Consider the following 19,581-nt stretch of genomic DNA (forward strand, 5'->3'; position numbering starts at 1 on the left):
ATATTTTATGTTTGTATGCTCCTCTATCATAAACCATGGGCCGCGGTATTGACACCCCCATAAATGGGACTAGCACCCATTTTTGACCAATTCAAAGGTACTAGCACTCCTCCATTAAATATACAAAAAACACTAACGGCAATCAGCTGCCGCAGGATCGCACAATCCACGGCATCCGATTGCCGTGAGATCCCATATCTAATGGAAGGTAGTTGTTGTGGGTTCTTTTTTTTTTTTAATAGTCACCGTAAAAAAAGTTAGTTGTCGCGAGATGATTTTGTTTACTAAAACGGAGTCTTTGCTTGTGTTAATTATCATAACTCTTCTTCATTAATTTGATCATAAAATTTTCTTATAGCATATGAAAATATTTGCCGTGAGATAGCAAAATTATGGCTCGATTGTAGATTTTTTTTGTCATGGTTTTGGTGTTGTTTTTGGAGTGTATAAAGAAACTTTTAAAGAAGAAAATGAGGTATCCATATGTCGTGTGCGTTAAATATGCTAAATTTGAAGTGAAAAAAAAAAAAAAAAAAACAATAAAAATATGCTGCGACAACTGCCTGCCGTGGGATATGGGATCTCGCGGCAACTCGATGTCGTGGATTGTGCGATATTATGGCAACTGCCTACCGTAGAACTATAGGCATGTGGGGGTGTAAAATGACATATAAGAAATAACTATTATTATTTACTTTTTGTCAAATGGGTGCTAGTCCCATTTATGGGGGTGCCAATACCGTTCCCCTAAACTATTTGCCCTTTACAAGTTACCTTCTATATAGTGAAAAAAGGGAGAAAATTTGAGAAAAAAAACAAAAAAATAAGTTGAGAGATTAGACAATTAGATGTATTTATAAATGAAAATTAATGGTCTTGTTTACTCCTAGGCAGTACAGTAGGTGTGAGTTATGATCTAACACTTTCAAATTTGAAATTTCGTTATCTAAACTATAATATGAGTTTGATTTTTAAAAATTGAAAACACAAACTAAAAATTGTTTGTTTTTATAACATTAGTAAAAAGAAAAAAATAAAAAATAAATGGTTTATTATTGACAAATATTAAACTAAGAGAAAAACAAAAAGAATATATGTACACTCTAATTGAGTTTGGCGTTGAAAACTTATAGTTTTAATCAGCTCACTCTGGAATAAATTACTGGTTCCGCCACTGGAAATAGTATTATGTGGCAACTATATAGAGATAACAAGTTATTATTTACATTAGAAATGCTCTTAGAATAAGTGGAAAACTGTATCCAAAAAATAATTCTCATGTTATTCCTTGATTCTACTTTTATAAATAGCATGCCAATGTTCCAAACTTTTTGGCCTTACAATAATTCTGAACTCTATTGGCATTAAGTATTGACTAACTACTGTAACTTTGTGTGTTAATGTTTGAATGAAGTAAACACCAAACGTTTACCATCTCGACGTTAGATAGCCCACGTTATAATTAAGATGCAAGAACCCTATGGGAGCCGTGATGGGCCACCGCACTGCCCTTCCATTCCATCTGAGTGTTGATCACAAATAATCAACAATTTCATAATCTTCGACGAATTTCAAAAGCATTTGGCAGAAAACAATTAGCAATTTCAACTACTGAAAATTCATTAATATCTCGATTTCCATTTCTTAATTCGCATAATTTGCATGTCTTTCCATTTTTGTTTTTAATTTTTTTAAAATAATCTGCATCTTTCAAACTTACCGTTGGTACAGTTTTTGTTCATATAAAATAATTGATTTCAAACGACACTTGGCGTCTTAAGGTGCATCCATAGTCAGCGTGAAATCTAGAAGACCCCGTGAACGCATGAATGCCTTCGATGTTTTCTTAGGGTCGTTTTCTTATCCTTCCAGATTACCTCTGTTACTTGTTACCGTAGAAATGCAATGAGGAGAAACTCAGAAACGTGAAAGCATCATTCCAAATTGCCAATTCAAAGCATTAAAAATCCCACCAACTAACCATCACCCTCTCTGTACAAAAGGACAAAGTATTCACTACACTCTACTCCCTATATAAACACCTACCACCCCAACCCTTTCTATCAAGAAACACTCACTAATAACTACTACTTCAATTTCCATACCCAAGAATATAGCGAGTTCAAATGGCGAACTCAGTAGTTCTCAAGGTTGCTTTGGTGATTGTTGCATGCATGGTTGTTGCTGCACCATCTGCAGAAGCAGCCATTTCATGTGGTGTAGTGGTGAGAAGCTTGACCCCTTGCCTTACTTATCTTCAAAGGGGTGGTCCTGTCCCATCTGCCTGTTGCAATGGAGTGAGGTCACTCAACAATGCTGCTAGATCCACTCCTGACCGTCAAACTGCTTGTGGTTGCTTGAAGACTGCAGCAAGCAGTGCAGCTGTCGTTCAAAAATATGCTAGTGTACTCCCTAGGATCTGTAGTGTTAACCTTGGTTACAATGTCGACCCTAGAATTGACTGCAGCAAGTAAATATTCCTTTTTTTTCTTTCTTTCATTCAGTTTATGTGCTTTTATTTGAGTAATTTTTTTTTCTAATTGATTTTGGTTTAATTGTGTGGTGCAGGGTGAGGTAAGGTGGATGCATGCTTGAAGAAAGAAAGAGCTGGGCTTCCTATATGTTGGAATTGGGAAGCTCAAGTACTTCGCTGTTTAGTAGTAATAATTATGTGTGATGTGAATAAGGGATGGATTTTGTGTTGGTTTCGTTTTGTGTGTGACCACCAAATCCATAATGTTGTTGTCGGTTTAATCTTTGATGTACTGAACGACTCGATTAAATCGTATTTAGTTGCTTTTGCCGCTTTTTACTATACCATTTTTTTCTTTTTTCATTATTTTTTGTTGTTGTTGAGTTGCACACGCGTAATATGTATATATATATATATCTTTTAAAGTAAGAAGTCAAGAACAACGCTGGCTAGGGCTGTTAATGGTTTTGATAACCCGATAACTGATCCGAACCAAACCGATAAAAATGATTTGGGTTTGAATAATTTTAGAAATTGGGCTCTAGACATTTTTTTTAGTGTGTTTTTGTCTAAAGAAAGACCAATATTATTTTTTAATTCTACTCCAATTTTAGCAACACGTCACTTTTTGGGTGTATTAATTGTTTTTATTTTTTTTTTTTTTGTAACTGTCAATTTTTTCTACAAATAAATAATACTAAAATCTAATATGCCCAGGTTGTAGGTGTGTCAATCGAGGCCACTCATCAGACAATGGTGCGTATGTATTGCTTCAAGATGTATTGTCTTATAAAAAAAACCATTTGTCCTTTCACAATTTCACAATTTGAATTACATCAAACAAAAAGTTTAAACATGCTATTCAAAATTATCAGAGATGCATTTTAAATTGTTAAAGCTGTATTGAAATTAGTTGTAATCAACATACATTTTTTCCGTTTTTAAAGTTGATGTTTTCCATATTGTTTTGGTCTCTCCAGAAATTCATCTCACTTTTAATTGGAATTTTGTAGATTTCGAATGAATTTTAGTTATTTTGATTAACCCACTACTCTTTTGGTAACTTAGTTTGTAGCTTTTTTTGTTGGTAGTTGGCTTCTTTAATTGGGACTAATAAAAGAGGTCAAAATTGTAAAAGTCAGTCTGAAATTTGAGACAGATATCAAAAACAAAAAAAAGTTTGCTATTTCCTCTAAACTTAAGAAATTTACGTATGTGTACCTATACCCAATTTGCTGTTTGATAATTTAGTTTGCTATTTACCGACCTGAAATCGAATCGAACCGATAAAATATTGGTTTGGTTTGGGTTTGCTCTTCACCGAACCGATATGAACCCGAACTGATAAGATAGTATTTTAGTAATATTTATGATTAATTTTGTATATGTTTATCAATTGTGGTTAAAATTAATTAATTTAATTTAAAATTGAATTGATTTTATAATTTTTGGTTCGGTCCGTTTGGGGTTTGGTTTGCAATATATCTTATTGGTTCGGTTCGATTTCAAATTAAACATAATATTATCGGTTCGGTTTAGTTTTGGGTTCTTAATTTTCTTATCAATTTGGGTTTGAATTTTCCAAAACCCGACTCAAATCGATCAATTGACAGCCCTAAGCATGAGTGCCTGACTCACTTTGTGAGTTGCAAACATGTCATCTCATCTAAGTCCTACTTGTGTTGGGGGATCGGAGGAGTACTTTTCTAGGGGCCAATTTGGGCCAAATAAATCAACTTAATAGCATGGACATTATGAATTTATGATTAGAGATCTCTAGGTCATTTGCTTTGCTGAAAACCTAAAAGTAGCAAGAAAGAAAACATATTTTAACTTGGATTATTGGCTAGCCAATTGGCTTGTGTTTTTAGGGTACGGTTTCATATACTGCACAACCTTCCTGACCTTGTGATTTTTCTGAGCTTTGTACACCAGGCTGAACCATAGTACAAAATATCACGATTTACGGTATGAAAATATCAATGATATATACATTAAATTGCAAAAACTGCAAATATCCACGACATATCCTAAAATATCATTATATTATCATGATATGTTGGTATTTAAAAATAAATCGTGATATATTCTTTTTTTTTTTTTTTTTCCGCTAAGGCATACTTAATATATATCGTAATGATATAGTTGACCTCTGAAACACTGTTGCAGAGAACTCATGTCAGCCTTACTTGCCGCCCATTTTGTAAGGTCATGAGCCTCTTCATTAAGACTACAGTGTAGTCAATTAAAACAGGAAAACACAGGAAAACACAAACTTAGAGGTTCTAATATATAGTAGCTTTAACAATATTATGTAAAGACCAGTTTATACTGGTTTCTGGCCTTTTAAGGTGTTTATGATATTGAGACTATCTCCCTCAAAAACAAAATTTCCACTTCCCAAGTGTTTTGCCAATTGAACTGCAACTTCTACCGCCAGTAGCTCACTTTTTCTTGACCGAAAGCGACAAACCAACCTTCTAAGCGCAACTAGCCTAGCGTCCATCCTCATTCCATGCCATAACAGCTCCAGCTCCTTCCCTAGTTCTTTTGTTGAAAGTAGCATCAAACCTAATATTTACACAGTCCAAAGGTTGAGTTAGTTGTTGTCTCTCAGCTAGAGATCGATGTTGGCAGACATTTTTTGAAGTAGAGGCATGCAAGTTTGCATTATCATTGCTATTCACATTAAGACTTGAACTAGATGTTTGTCTATTACTACTTTTATGTTTACTTCGATCTACAGTAGTATTAACAAAGTTAAAAATAGAGTTAGGAACCTCCCTGTCAAAAGCCTTGAGCCTTCTCTCCCATTGTATATTTGTTGTTGTCAGAATGCTCTCCCTTGCTGCTGCTCCTTTGTCAAATTTCTGTAGGTTCCTATTATCCCATATAATCTAGAGAAGAGTGCATGCATACACTCCTAGGCTGGCTATGATAGGGTCAGTGTTGTTGTACCAATTCATAATCTCATCCAACCACCTTCTAGTATTCCACTTGTCATGTACTTCAGTCCTCAACCCCAGTGGTGAGGCCAACCAAATGGATCTTGCCGATTCACATTCAAAGAAAACATGTTACTGTGTTTCCAACTTTTGGTAGCAGAAAGCACAGCTAGTTTCCTTGTTTCTTATCCTCTTTTGGATTATTTCCCTAGTTGGTAGTATATTCATATACATCTTCCACAGGAAGATATGTTCTCTGACTGTCACCTCTGCTCTCCAAATTCTTTTAATGGTTTTAAGTTGAAAAGTGGAGTCACAACCTCTCCACTCTTCAGCTTTGAGCATATGGAAAGCTGACTTGACCTAGAACTTTCCTTTAGGCTTAGGCCACCATGTTAGATCATCCTTTTCACCTTCCTAAGGCCTTATATGGATACCTTTAATAATCCCAGCAACCACAGGGTCAAACACTTCCTCAATCAAGGCAGTGTTCCATCCATTACCATCTTCCCTCATGAGATGTTTGACCTTCCAGTATGCTTGGTTAGCCACTCAGTTCAGCAAGTCTTTAATTAACACAGGTTTATCATGCATCATAATCTATTTTCTATTTGACTCGAAAACTCCCATTTTCTATTTGATTTCACAACACACACACCACTTCACCATCTTCCACCCTGAACAATAATATATGCTCAACTTGCCTTTTATTGACAAGTTGTTACTTGTTAAGGTGTGCTCTCGTGGTAGAAGGAATTGAAGAAGACAAGTTGTAGTTGGTTTTGACTGATGAAATTTAATTTAAAAGGTAAGATTGGTAATGAAGAAGGGAGATAATTAAATTATTGTTTTGTTTTATTTTCCGATTATAATTTCGAATCAATTAATTAACCTAAATCCTCTCTCAATCAAATAAAATCTTTATACATACTTTTTTAAGAAAAGAATAATTTCTTCTCTTTTTGTGATTTTTTTTCCTTTTATGAATTAATCATCCACTTCTAGAACAAATCTTTATATTTCCTACTAAATCATTCTAATCTTGTACCAATCAAGTTTAAAAATTTATATATAATATATATATTTTTTTTTTTTTTTTTTTTTTTTTTTTTTTTTTTTTTTTTTTTTTTTTAATTTTGAGCTAGGGTTAGGCAGACCCTTACTTGTATTATACATATAACAATATATATAATATATTGATATATGCAAATTAGTCCACTTTTTTTTTTATCCATTATTTTTTTTTTCGTTTGATATTACATTTAAAAATCCATATATATGTCGACATTTTATTAAATATCTATGATATTTACATTGATATCGATTTTTGGCAATATGTGGATATTAACAAATGGACTATATCGAGATTTCAAATGTTGATATGTCCCCATATCCTGATATTTTGTACTACTGGTTGAACTAGTTGAAGCATTCTAGTTATAAGTTATAACTTTTGGTCCAATACAATACGATGGACAATAATAGTAGTTTGGAACAGTGTGTGTGTGTTTTTAAAATTGATATATAATGAAATTACACAATGAAAGATGACAAATGTATGGAGCAAATCCAATTTTTCTAAGTACATCTTCCAAAGTGTATTGTATCTCTTGTAAACTCGATCAAGTTTAATTTTTAATATGATGGTTGATTAATGAAAAAAAAATCTTCTTAAATACATTTGAACATGTGGACATCACATTATTGTCAATGACATAACATATAGAGAGGGCAATCATCTCGCTCCTTTGAAAATAGAGTGGAAATTGAGATATGAAAGTTTCAAGTGCTAGCTAGCTAGGGTAAAAATGTTTATATGAAAAATCACAAAGAGAACCTCTTTTCCACTTGAAATAATCTCCTAAAACAAAAACTGAAGATTGGCAGAATGCTATTGTTTATGTATTTGTAGTATGGAAATAGTGACACATTTCTTTTTTCTCTACCCCTGGATATAGAAACTATGGTTCAATCTGCTCCTTTTTAGGAGTTAGAACTGAGAATCAAACCTTTGATAGCTCAAAATGAATTGAGTTCATCAAACAAAAACCTAGGACAGAATGCTAATGCTTTAACTTATGCATGTGCTTTATTATATGGTATTTGATGGACCAGATATGATTGTGTAATGAGAAAGAAGGTACCAAAAGAGGAATAGATCCTTAACAGGGCCTATGTAACATGGATGGAATCACTAGACATAAGCAGGAGTATGGTTACTGACCTGAACCCGGCTTACTCCACATGAGGATAGGGTTTTAGACACAGAATGATGCTCACCACCACTTGGATGGGTGAAAACCAACGTCAGCTTTACTTATTATCATAATAAGAGAGTATCTTATATTCCTATTATTATTAGGGATTGCGATGGAAGGTTAGTTGTAGCTGCAACTAAGATAGAGAGAACATACTCAAAGACTCATACTTGACTATTAGCAGTTGAAATAGCACTGATGACAACAAAAGAGAATGAATGGTCGAGCATCATTCTGGGGAGCAACATTGGAGAGGTGATCCAAATGCTGGAGAAGAACACTATGAATACAGACTGACATGATAGAGTCATAACTGATAGTATTTTCATTTGGGGAGGGATCAATATACCATGGTTTTCATACCATGACCTATACTATTCCCCACAACTTCACCCACTAGACGAACTAGAATCTAATTTTTTGTGGATATGTCCAACAACCATGAAGATCACCTCCACAAAATTTCATCTAATTTGATGGTGCTTAACAATATCAAAAGATGATTGCAAAATCGAAGAATTTGGGCCGTTAAAAAAAAATTCAAAATTTGCAACATTTTTTAATTAGGTTAGATGTTTCCAAATAAGCCGAATTTTGGTGGAGTAGCTATCCATAGTTAGTAGATCATATCCACAAAATATTAGCTCTTAACTCATCAAACCATGACATAAAAAACCATGGTAAATGTATCCCTCCCCTATATATATACTAGCCATTTGGCCCGACCCTATGGCCGGACTTGTTACATAGATAGCTAATGACTCAAAAGCTTAAAGTTTACTTGAATAAATAGTATATGTATATTGATAACTAATGATTCATTGCATATTTTGTTTGAAGGGTTTATATTTTTCTATTTTTTTTGAAGGGTTTTGGCGAAGAGTTTTATTAATAGGCTTACAAACTCCCTTTCAATAGGGAGTAGTCTATATACAATAGAGTACGTATTAAGTACTGATAGTTTTAGACTTCAGTAAGAACTTAAATGTTGTATCCAACAATCAAGTACGGTTATGTTTAATTTATACATGCGCCTTGCTAAGCACCAACTCTTGGACTCCTCACTGAACCTCACCACCACCCCCTCTGGAGGAGGGAGACACTTCCAACTTCTTCAGTTGGTAACCCAATCATTTGTCAGATTAGTGTGTCCAAAATGCATCCTTGAGAGAAATTAAATACTATTGTCTACAATCCAAAATACTTTCGACTAATTTTAAAACTCAATAAAAGCATAGAAGTTCATATTGTTAAGAATTAAGAAGAAGATTAAGGTCTTTGATTATTGATAGATCCCAAGCAGCTCATATATAATAATACAACCTAAACCTGTGTTAAGGTACTGGTTATAAAAAAAAAAAAACATTCCATGGTACTATTGACGCTCTATGATCAACTACAGTACATGCCATATAAGCTCTTGTAAGGATAATGCCTACAAACTATACTTATAAAACCGTATTAACGGGTTTAAACTTTAGACACATACATCAATATACACTCTATACTTATAAAACGTATGAACATATTTAAACTTTAGACACATACATCAATATAAGCGAGACTATTAAAGAATCCAACCAAGTAAAAGATACAATGTCCATTTTGGGATTCACTTCTCCACTATCTACTCCCTGGTCACAAATTCTGGAAAAGTGTGACTTTCAAAACGATCAACCCACAGAATCCATTCCAAGAGCAATCATTTACAAACCTTTACTTGTTTCTTTCTATTAAGGTTTAATTTATTATGCTCTCTGAGGGGGTTATACTGATAGGTGGAAATCAGACGTACATAGATATGTACTTGAATAATTGTATCACTTTAAGCTGGTAATTCTATCAAACCAACGCTAAATCAAGTGTAAAACACTCGAATCGAGTATTTCTATGGGTATAAACTCTAGTTATAAAGGCACCTTACAACGACATTATTAGAGTAAGATGGAATGACATTGGAGATTATATATATATATATATATATATAACTAAATGAAAAACATGCATTTGAAATAACGAAAATCACATAAATTACAAATATTTAAGAATGGGCATAGAAGATTAGTTTTAATTGAGAAATGGATTTTTTTTAAAGATAAGCTAGTTATGTTCAGGTAAGCAGAAAAAGGGAACAACCCCAACACCCACAATTACTGAAACATCGCATAAAAAACACCTATAAAGCGATTATGAATCAGCAAGATTCAAAGTGTCAAACATTAAAAACTGACAACTCCAAGATATTTAGAAGTTAAAACCATTATTTTTTTTCTTAAACCATAGAAATGAAAACTATTATATCTCTTAGTAAAATTCATAAACATCATGGTTATCGTACTTATCTACATTACTCAGAATCAAACTTGTGAAGAGAACATCCAATCAATCGTCAATGTCGGGTTTCGGTACCAACTCAGGAAATTTGAATAGTGACGGAGAGAAGGGAGGAGAGTCCAACTGAATGGGAAAGGGGAACCAATCATCTTCTGCACACACTTGCAATTCAGGTATAGGTTCCAATTCCAAGGATCTATGGGAACTACCTAAAGCAGCCTGAAACCATCCCAATATAACTTAGTTATTATGTCCATATCCTATCAGAACAGGAAGATGACAAAAAACACACCTCGACTGCTTCTTTCGTGTTGGATGATGATTCATAAATATCAGGATCACCTTTTACATGGTCCAATTGGGATTGTCAGGTTATGTTAGAATCTGAGTGCCGCTTCAAGAATATCAGAAAGCCTCCTTACTTCAACAGGTAGGAGATCCTTGTGTTTTGTTAATTTCTATGGCCCTGTTTGTTGGTGTAGCTTCCTGGCGTTTCGTCAATAGAACGTCGAACTGCAAGGTTAAATCAAGTTGAATTACTTACCCTTTTTTTTTTTTTTTGACTTATATGACCAGGTGGATCAAGTTAAAAGTTCCCTTCAATGAGGTATTTTGGTGGTGTTCGCTGCAATCTCAAGGAGGCTGTCCAGCTAGCTGGTCTGGTATGGGAGGGGCGTGCTCACTGTGGCATGGATGATGCTAGAAATACTGCTCGCTTGGTCTCTTACCTCATGCATCGAGTTTAGAAACCTCAATGTCATCTGAAGAAACTGGCTGAGGAGCAAAAGTAACAGGGCAGTATTCTTTCTCATCATTGCACTGGAAGAAGAAACAATTTATTTAACTCTATTTGTCCGATTAAATTGCAATATAAAATAATATATGATGCACAGAGAAATTAAGAGAGTAATATTACCAAAATGTTATCATTCCCTTTGGCATGACTTTGAAAACCCTTCAACATGCGCACTCTATGCTTATCATTCACAACACCATCACAGCCTCTGGTATAAACATCTTTTGGATATGATGGGCAAATACGCTTACGTGTGCGATCAACAAACTTCAAAAGAAGATCCCATAGCCTACAAAAAAAATAGTAGGATCAGTACCATGAGACATAAATAAATATAGAACAATCAGTTGGTTTGTTATGCTGACTTAAAGAAATGATCCAGAGAGAGAGAGATACATTAAGACTATTAGTAAGAATTGGTCAGACTTCGTCTTGGCACTTGGCTCGAAACATGAGCAGAAGCACATTGTGGCAACTGAGTTTTAGGCATTATACTGATTGTGGCTCCAGAGCAGTTCCTAAGTTTCTAAATATTCTGACTAGACTTTCCAATCAGGCAACCAGCTTGCGACCCCAGCAATCAAAAGCTGAACCATGTTTGTAGTTACATGCTGTATACCCATATTTGATATAAAAACACCAACATCCTCTTCCTACTCGCAGAAAAGAAAATGAGACAGTTCATCAGTAAATTGTTGCATATTAGTAAAACAAACCACAGACAGACTCAAGGCCTCCCTGCAAAGCATACGAAGTCCATTAACCATAATAAGAATAAAAGAAAAGTTGCTTGCAGTTGTGCTACGGACAATCACCATCGAAATACAAACAATGCATAACCGAGTGGCCAAAGGAAAAGAAAACTGTTTCCAACTGAAATGTAAACCAAAGATTTATGTATAACTTCCATATTTCTGTTCTTCAATTCAACTATTCATCTTTGAAGTAAGAGTTTCAACATCTACTTTCTATGTTTTTTATCTTTAAAAGAAAGTTATTTCCTAGCTATTGTTTTCACTTACTTATCAAATGCAACCAAAATGTCATTCTGAGAACCGTCTTGTGCAAGCAAGAAGCAGGGTGCATTAAATCCTACATTATGTAACCACAAATTTTATTTTCATTTTTTTCGTTAATGGTATACCACAAATGAAATGATATCTTGTGCAAGCTTACAATAACATATTCCAATCAGAAAAATACTATAACCTACCAAGTTTAATTCTTATTCCTAACCTTGTTATAACAAACTGTGGCTCTAAGTTGGAAATTGACCTCTTAGTACTTCAACAGAGTTCAACTTTACATATTTAATCATATACACATTTTTGACATATTAATATACGTCCATTGCATCAGATATTTCGCAATCGTTCCCACCAGAATTAATAATAATAACACGCTCCTCCTCTCTTTGCAACAATCAATTAATTAATTAAATACAGATTTTTCTACTGAAGTAAATTATGTTGTAATTAAAAATGAGGAAAACTTATTGTGATTGCCGTCAGCAATTTTAATATTAGCTCTAGTACCTTCTCTGATTTTTTGAATTCGAGTACCTTTTTTACCAATTACTCTTCCAATACAAGTCTAAACAACACGTCATGTGGTATCGTTCTTCGTTTCAATGATTGGGAATCGGTTTGTTCTTCTGCATTAAATGCGCCGCTCCAAGTTCGCTTCGCAATGACTTATCCTTGTTGTTGTTGTAAAGAATGAATAGAATATGGGTTTTGGTTTTGTTGCTCTTCTCACATTTTGTAGACTGATGATTATGAAGTAGAAACTTGACCGGGTTTTTATACCGTCACTGCAAAAGGCTGTCTAGCAATTTAATATAAGAGAAAAGAATAAAAGAGAGGGTTTGAAGAGACAATTTTTTTTTTTTGAGAGTTGAGAGTTGAGAGTGTTTTGTAGAATTGAAAAAAGAGTATGAAAAGAGGTTTATCTTTTTTGGGTCATGAACAATTGAAATCGGCAAAAAAGGGCGTAGAATTCCTTTTTTATGAAAAATCTGATGTGTCAGTCTCAGAGAAAAAAGGGGGGCTGACGTGGGTAACTGGGAGCATTTTCTACTACTCAGTATTAATCGCTCCTCCTCTCTCTGCAACAATCAATTAATTAATTAAATACAGATTTTTCTACTGAAGTAAATTATGTTGTAATTAAAAATGGGGAAAACTTACTGTGATTGCCGTCAGCAATTTTAATATTAGCTCTAGTATCTTCTCTGATTTTTTGAATTCGAGTACCTTCTTTACCAATTACTCTTCCAATACAAGTCTAAACAACACGTCATGTGGTATCGTTCTTCGTTTCAATGATTGGGAATCGGTTTGTTCTTCTGCATTAAATGCGCCGCTCCAAGTTCACTTTGCAGTGACTTATCCTTGTTGTTGTTGTAAAGGAGGAATAGAATATGGGTTTTGGTTTTGTTGCTTTTCTTCTCACATTTTGTAGACTGATGATTATGAAGTAGAAACTTGACCGGGTTTTTATACCCTCACTGCAAAAGGCTGCCTAGCAATTTAATATAAGAGAAAAGAATAAGAGAGAGGGTTTGAAGAGACGATTTTTTTTTTGAGAGTTAGACTTGAGAGTGTTTTGTAGAATTGAAAAAAGAGCATGGAAAGAGGTTTATTTTATGAAAAATCTGATGTGTCAGTCTCAGAGAAAAAAGGGGGACTGATGTGGGTCATTAGGAGCATTTTCTACTACTCAGTATTAATGGTCTTTGATATATATATATACGGTTTGGCTAGGTGAACAGTCAAAACTGAAACAGCCGTCGAACAGCCCAAACACAACAGTTAGATCATCCAAATCTAAATCAGAAATCAAAGGCCCAAAACTAAATGTATCGAAATCATACTTCCAAAGGGTTTCCTCTCTCCTCCTCTCCTATTCCTCTCTCCGGCACCGAAATCATTCCACCAAATTCAACCCATTTCAGCTCCAAAATCAACCCATTGCAGCTCCTCTAAAATCGAATTCTCCAAATTTAACCCATTTCAACCTCCAAATTCAACCCATTTCAACCCAAATTGCGACCTCTTATTAATGATGTTCTCGAACTTTCAAGACTTGAAGATGGAAGCCTGGAATTAGATTGCAGAACTTTCAACCTTCATGGAGTTTTAAAGAGGTAAGTTGTTGAATCTTTTTGACTATCTATGTTAGCTCTGAATCCAAATAATGTTCAAAGTCTTATATTTGTCGAAGAGGCGGTAGCAAGAAAATAAGTATTGAAACTCCTCACAGTTTGATAATGTGTAATGATGTTGATTGAAAATACTTTTCCAACTTATCCCCACCTTGTGACAAACTACCTTCATTGGGAAAAAGGAAATTAAAGGGTTTAGGAGAATAAAAGTTTTAACTATAAAAAAAAAAAAAAAAAAAACTGATCATCTGATTTCTTTTTTAAATTGCAGGTCATAAGTATGATAAAGCCTATCACTGCTGTGAAGAAGTTATCACTTACACTAATGTTGTCACCTGATTTACCTGTATGTGCTGTTGGAGATGAGAAACGAATCATGCAGATAATATTGAATGTTGTTGGTAATGTTGTGAAGTTCACTAAGGAAGGCTATATATGTTTCAGTTATAGCTTTTGTTGCCAAACCAAAATCCCTAAGAGACTCGGGGCTCCTGAATTTTACCGTGTCAAGTGACAACCACTTCTATTTATGTATACAGGTCAGTGAATGGCACATGTGAATTTATTGTGTGTTAAGTAGTCTAAATTACTATGTTGTTCAATAAAACTGTTAATACTTGCTCCATACAAGAAAAGAAAAAAAAAAAAAAAAAAAATAAAATTATACTCAATAAATTCTACAATATAATTGATATGGAAGAATTTAAGATAACAGAGAAGAAGGGCGGGACGGTGGGTGGAATGGGCATCAAAGAATACTAATTTGAACTTCCAATATACTATGAAGTGTTTTTGATAGACATGTTACAGGAGTTAATGTTCATAAACATGGTTAAATGGCAATTGCTGAGATGTTTGGTTTCTTTTTATGTTGCACGTTAATTTACATTGTCACATTTTTTTTATTTGCAGGTTAAAGATTTTGGCTGCGGAATCAGTCCACAGGATATTCCACATCTTTATACTAAATTTGCACAATCTCGTAGTGGACCAAATCGGATTAATGATGGTGCAGGACTTGGACTTGCTCTTTGTAAGAGGTACAAATAAACAATCTGGTTATTATAGTCCTGACTTATGAGTAGGAACAAAGAAAACTGATAACCTCATATTTCCAGTCAAACTTCATTGTGGTCACTTGCTGGTTTAATTCCGTGCCACTGATGTCTGTTGATCTGGTTGCATATGTTTTTGCTACAAGATTCTAATGGAATGAGAAATGTAGGTGCTTGAGCTGTTGAGCTATCCTATGAACGATAGCACAGACTCTGCTAGCTTGTTTTTTTTAATGGCACAATTCCAACGGACCACTCATTCTCTTAGAACCAACGGACCAAATCTAACATATTTACCCAACTAAAACAAAACAGCCAAAATAAGGGGGTAAACTGGTAAATTACCCTTCCCATCTTCTAAACCCAACAAATTAGATTGACCATTATATTTTTCTCCAACAACCCTTCTTCTCCAACTTCTCCAATCTAGCAACCAAAATAATTATTACCTGAGTTGTATTCAACTTGTAAAATAGAATTTTGATATATTATCAAATGGTCTCTGTGATCTCTATATATTTAGTAATTTTGATATATCACAGGTTCAAATGGTCTCTGCAAAAAGAGAGAACCAGATAGAGAAAGTGGTAAGAGAGAAAAGAGAATAATATGGAGAGAGAAAATAAGATGTTATTTTCTTTTATTTCCCTATTTTTAGTGTGTGGGGTTTTTTTTTAGTTTTTTTTTTGTCAAGTCCGTTTAAGAACGTCCTTGTAAAGACTCAAATTCTCGTTAAGGGTATTTTCGTAAATTTCATATTTAACCTAGGGACATTTATGTAATTGGTCGGTCGGGTTTACATTTCGAACGTACATAACTTAATGAAATTTAACTCCGACTCATAAGCCACGTTAGGTAAGCAACTCACATACAAAAATTTGACAAAAATGTCGGTTAGCGGCTTTATCGTCAAGTTCGCACGAAGTTAACAGCTTACATGCATGAGTGGGTTATCGTTATAGCCTGCGGTGGGATAGAATGTAGGAGATTAAATTAAGCTGGATGGGCCGGAAAAAAAAATTAATTACGACGCTAAGTCAAATTTGTTAGTGGTTAGGAGTTTAAGTATGGCTTTAAGCCTAATTTAGACATTTGGGCTTGGGCCTTAATTAGCTAAATAGGTAAAGACAAAAAAAAATAAAAATAGAACAAATCGCACCAATCCTAAAACAAAACAAAATCGCACAAATTTCTCTCAATTTCGCAACTATTAAAAACCTAGGAGAGAGAAAACCAAATTCTCCCCTTTTCGATCGATTCAATCCAAAAATTTCGCAACCCATCTCTTGTAAACATTAGAGTCAAGTGTGAAGCTTCAAAATTGATTCGAATTTGCGTCATATCACAGCGAGGTGAGTTTAATTTCGTATTTAGATTCAATTTCGATAGGATTGGATTGTGTTAACGAAATTAATTGAATAGGGTGGTGATGTATTCGACAGTAGCTTGTTTAGAAAAGGTAGAGCTTAGCAAATTGGTGGCGAAGAAAGCTAAAGGGGATATCTTTACTGGCTTGGTAAGAATTATTGTTTATTCACTCCATTTTGAGAAATTCATGTTGGTTTTATACCTTGTTTACTGTCATGTTGATTATGGAGTGGAGGAGAAGAAACACCCACCGATTTTATTAATAGAATTAAGGGTTATATTGATAACACCCACCACTAGTTGCAATTTTATAAAATAATTGAAATTAGGATTTCCCCCACTTTTGTCAATAGGAGTCAACTTGAAGGAGTTGACTGGTCAAAAGATCATGAATTGTCTTAAATACCTTTTTTTGTGGAAATTTGAAATTAGCCATTAACACTGTTCAAAGCCCACAACTCAAAGCCCAAATTCGAAATCAAAAAATCAAATTCGAAATTAGCCATTGTCATATTGTAATTGAGCTCAGGTTAGCTCAAAAAATAAAAAATCAAATATCACTTTGAGTCCAAAAATGGGATCCAACTGAAGAAGAGGACGGATCCTCACGTTTCTTGTTTCCTGATCACAAATATCATATTCATCACACCTAACCCACTTCTCCATCTTCAAAAAACTCATTTCCATTTCTCTCTCTCTTGGAACCAACAATGGCAACATCAACAGCTACTGGTTTTGCCACATCAATGGCAGCTGTCAAGACGATGATGGAATCTTCTTATTCTAATTCTTCTCAATTCAGAATAATTTGCAAACCCAAAAGAACATTCCTTGTTCGTAGAGGAGGTGTCACCAGGTGTGAAGTTGTGTCGGATAATAACAATAATAGAGTTTCTAGTCTCTCTGCTCTTGAACAGCTCAAAGCTTCAGGCGCTGATCGTATGTGTCTCCATTTCTATATTTTTTTTTACATTGGTATCGTTCAATTCTATAACTACGTCTACTTGTTTTATATATCATCAACTAAATTGCCTGATCAAATGTGAAAACTTTTCATCACTGCATTTACCTATATATATTGGTACTAATTTATTTTTATTTGTTCGTATCTGTCAGGGTATACTAAGGAAAAGAGTAGCATCATAGTCTTAGGCCTGAGTATTCACACAACGCCAGTGGAAATGCGTGAAAAACTTGCTATCCCAGAAGCTGAATGGCCTCGTGCCATTGGAGAGCTTTGTGGCTTGAACCATATAGAAGAAGCCGGTGTTCTCAGTACCTGTAACAGAATGGAGATATATGTGGTGGCTCTATCTTGGCATCGTGGTGTTAGAGAATTGACTGAATGGATGGCAAAGGTGCTTCCCTATTTCTTCATTTAATTCTGTGTGTTAATTGGTATTTGGAATTCTCTAAGAAGTGCAAAGCACATAGACCGATTTATGAGCATTAAATACTATTTCAAAACTTAAATCATCTCTGTTGTTAAACCCCATTTTGCTTTTCTTTGCAGACAAGTGGAATTCCTGCTTCAGAGCTTCGCCATCATCTATTTATGTTGCGTGACGGCGATGCCACACAACACTTATTTGAAGTTTCAGCCGGGCTTGACTCTCTCGTACTAGGAGAAGGACAAATCCTTGCTCAGGTTAAACAAGTCATCATGTCTGGAGAAGGAGTCAACGGATTTGGAAGGAACATCAGTGGTTTGTTTAAGCATGCAATCACTGTTGGTAAGCGGGTTCGAACAGAGACCAACATTGCATCTGGGGCAGTTTCTGTCAGCTCAGCTGCTATTGAACTTGCCATAATGAAGCTTCCTCAGAATTCCTCTGCCACCGCTAGAGTGTTGGTTGTTGGAGCTGGCAAGATGGGGAAACTTGTGATCAAACACTTGGTTGCAAAGGGGTGGGGACTAAAATTGTTGTTGTCAACAGATCTGAGGAGAGAGTCGAAGCCATCCGGGAGGAAATGAGAGACATTGAGATAATCTACAAGCCTCTCACCGAGATGCTTGCATGCGCCGGTGAATCTGATGTTGTTTCCACAAGCACAGCATCAGAGACCCTATTATTCACGAAAGAGAATGTTGAGACCCTTCCCCCTGTGGGTTCAATAAATGGTGGTTCACTGCTTTTTGTTGATATCTCTGTCCCGAGGAATGTCGGTTCCTGTGTCTCTGATGTTGAGAATACACGTGTGACGTGTCTACAACGTTGACGATCTTAAAGAAGTCGTAGCAGCCAACAAGGAGGATCGGAATCGAAAAGCAATGGAAGCTCAGGTTATTATTACTGAGGAATCAAAACAGTTTGGAGCTTGGAGGGACTCTTTGGAGACTGTTCCCACCATAAAAAAACTGAGAGCTCTCGTGGAGGGAATAAGAATTACAATTACAATATTACAATATTACATTAGTGTCTAATTTCGAATTTGGGATTTGAGTTGTGGGCTTTGAACAGTGTCAATGGCTAATTTCGTAATTTTCACAGAAAAAGGGTATTTAGGACAATTCATGATCTTTGACCTTTTAGTCGACGGCAACTGTTAGTTGACTCTATTGATTGTCAAAGTGGGGAAATCTAATTTCAATTATTTTTGGGGGTAATTTGCAACTAGTGGTGGGGGGATATAATATAACCCTAGAATTAATATGAATTGAAGGGGGGTGGAATTTGTTGTAGTTAGAATTGGGATGTGATATGATTGGCGTTGATAGGAACTGGGTGGCTCGAAATAGCTTTGTAGAGGATTTGTTGTTGGCGGTCGTTATAGGAAAAGATTAGCGTCGAGATTCTTACCGACTTACGTTAGATAAGAATTTGATTCGATAAATTAAACGTGTATATCTTTGTTATAGAAGATTGGCCGGGCTTGAAAAGTGGGCTTGGGGGAATGGAGGTTGCTAAGGTAGGAACTTACATACCAAATATATAGCATACTTATTTTCATGCATGATTTGATTGCTTTAAATTGGAAAAGATAGTTTGCTTATCAACCATGCATGTATATGTGCTATTCATGTTTTCAATTGTATCTTTCCTCGATAAAAACTAGAGATATAAATAGCTTTTGGATGAAAAATGGAGTTTTTTTTCGGGTGTGAGGGATTTGTTTTCTTTGTTAAAAGTGGGTTTTAAAGATTGTCCCGATGGAGCGGATGGATTTTGTTTGGGTAACTATGTG

At 34.9% G+C, this 19,581-nt stretch overlaps 1 protein-coding gene, 2 long non-coding RNA genes and 1 pseudogene across 5 annotated transcripts; 3 read left to right on the plus strand and 1 right to left on the minus strand.

The window, feature by feature from the left end:
- Positions 1 to 1,837: 1,837 nt before the first annotated feature.
- On the plus strand, positions 1,838 to 2,815 carry LOC147490213 (non-specific lipid-transfer protein-like). Its single transcript, XM_086571419.1, has 2 exons — positions 1,838 to 2,470; positions 2,569 to 2,815. Exons 1-2 carry the CDS (start codon positions 2,127 to 2,129, stop codon positions 2,576 to 2,578), a joined length of 354 nt encoding a protein of 117 aa, XP_086427545.1. The 5' UTR covers positions 1,838 to 2,126; the 3' UTR covers positions 2,579 to 2,815.
- Positions 2,816 to 10,323: 7,508 nt separating this feature from the next.
- Positions 10,324 to 10,971, plus strand: LOC147490214 (uncharacterized). Its single transcript, XR_015201804.1, has 2 exons — positions 10,324 to 10,440; positions 10,587 to 10,971. It is a non-coding gene; the product is annotated as an uncharacterized LOC147490214 (long non-coding RNA).
- On the minus strand, positions 10,615 to 13,248 carry LOC147490215 (uncharacterized). Of its 2 annotated transcripts, none has more exons than XR_015201803.1 (3): positions 12,996 to 13,248; positions 10,927 to 11,095; positions 10,615 to 10,829 (listed from the first exon to the last, which is right to left on the minus strand). It is a non-coding gene; the product is annotated as an uncharacterized LOC147490215 (long non-coding RNA). The 2 variants fall into 2 exon arrangements; XR_015201802.1 differs by lacking the exon at positions 12,996 to 13,248 and adding an exon at positions 11,203 to 11,773 and having other exon boundaries at positions 10,618 to 10,829.
- Positions 13,249 to 16,962: 3,714 nt separating this feature from the next.
- LOC147490216 (glutamyl-tRNA reductase 1, chloroplastic-like) lies at positions 16,963 to 18,854 on the plus strand (annotated as a pseudogene). Its single transcript, XR_015202796.1, has 3 exons — positions 16,963 to 17,334; positions 17,512 to 17,753; positions 17,909 to 18,854. The product of XR_015202796.1 is annotated as a glutamyl-tRNA reductase 1, chloroplastic-like (transcript).
- The last annotated feature ends 727 nt before the right edge of the window (positions 18,855 to 19,581 follow it).

This window comes from Coptis chinensis, chromosome 7 (assembly GCF_015680905.1).
Source record: "Coptis chinensis isolate HL-2020 chromosome 7, ASM1568090v1, whole genome shotgun sequence".
Classification (NCBI taxonomy): domain Eukaryota; kingdom Viridiplantae; phylum Streptophyta; class Magnoliopsida; order Ranunculales; family Ranunculaceae; genus Coptis; species Coptis chinensis.

Coding starts and splice junctions, on each gene's coding strand:
- LOC147490213 (XM_086571419.1), top strand. CDS start 2,127: ATGGCGAACTCAGTAGTTCTCAAGGTTGCTTTGGTGATTGTTGCATGC.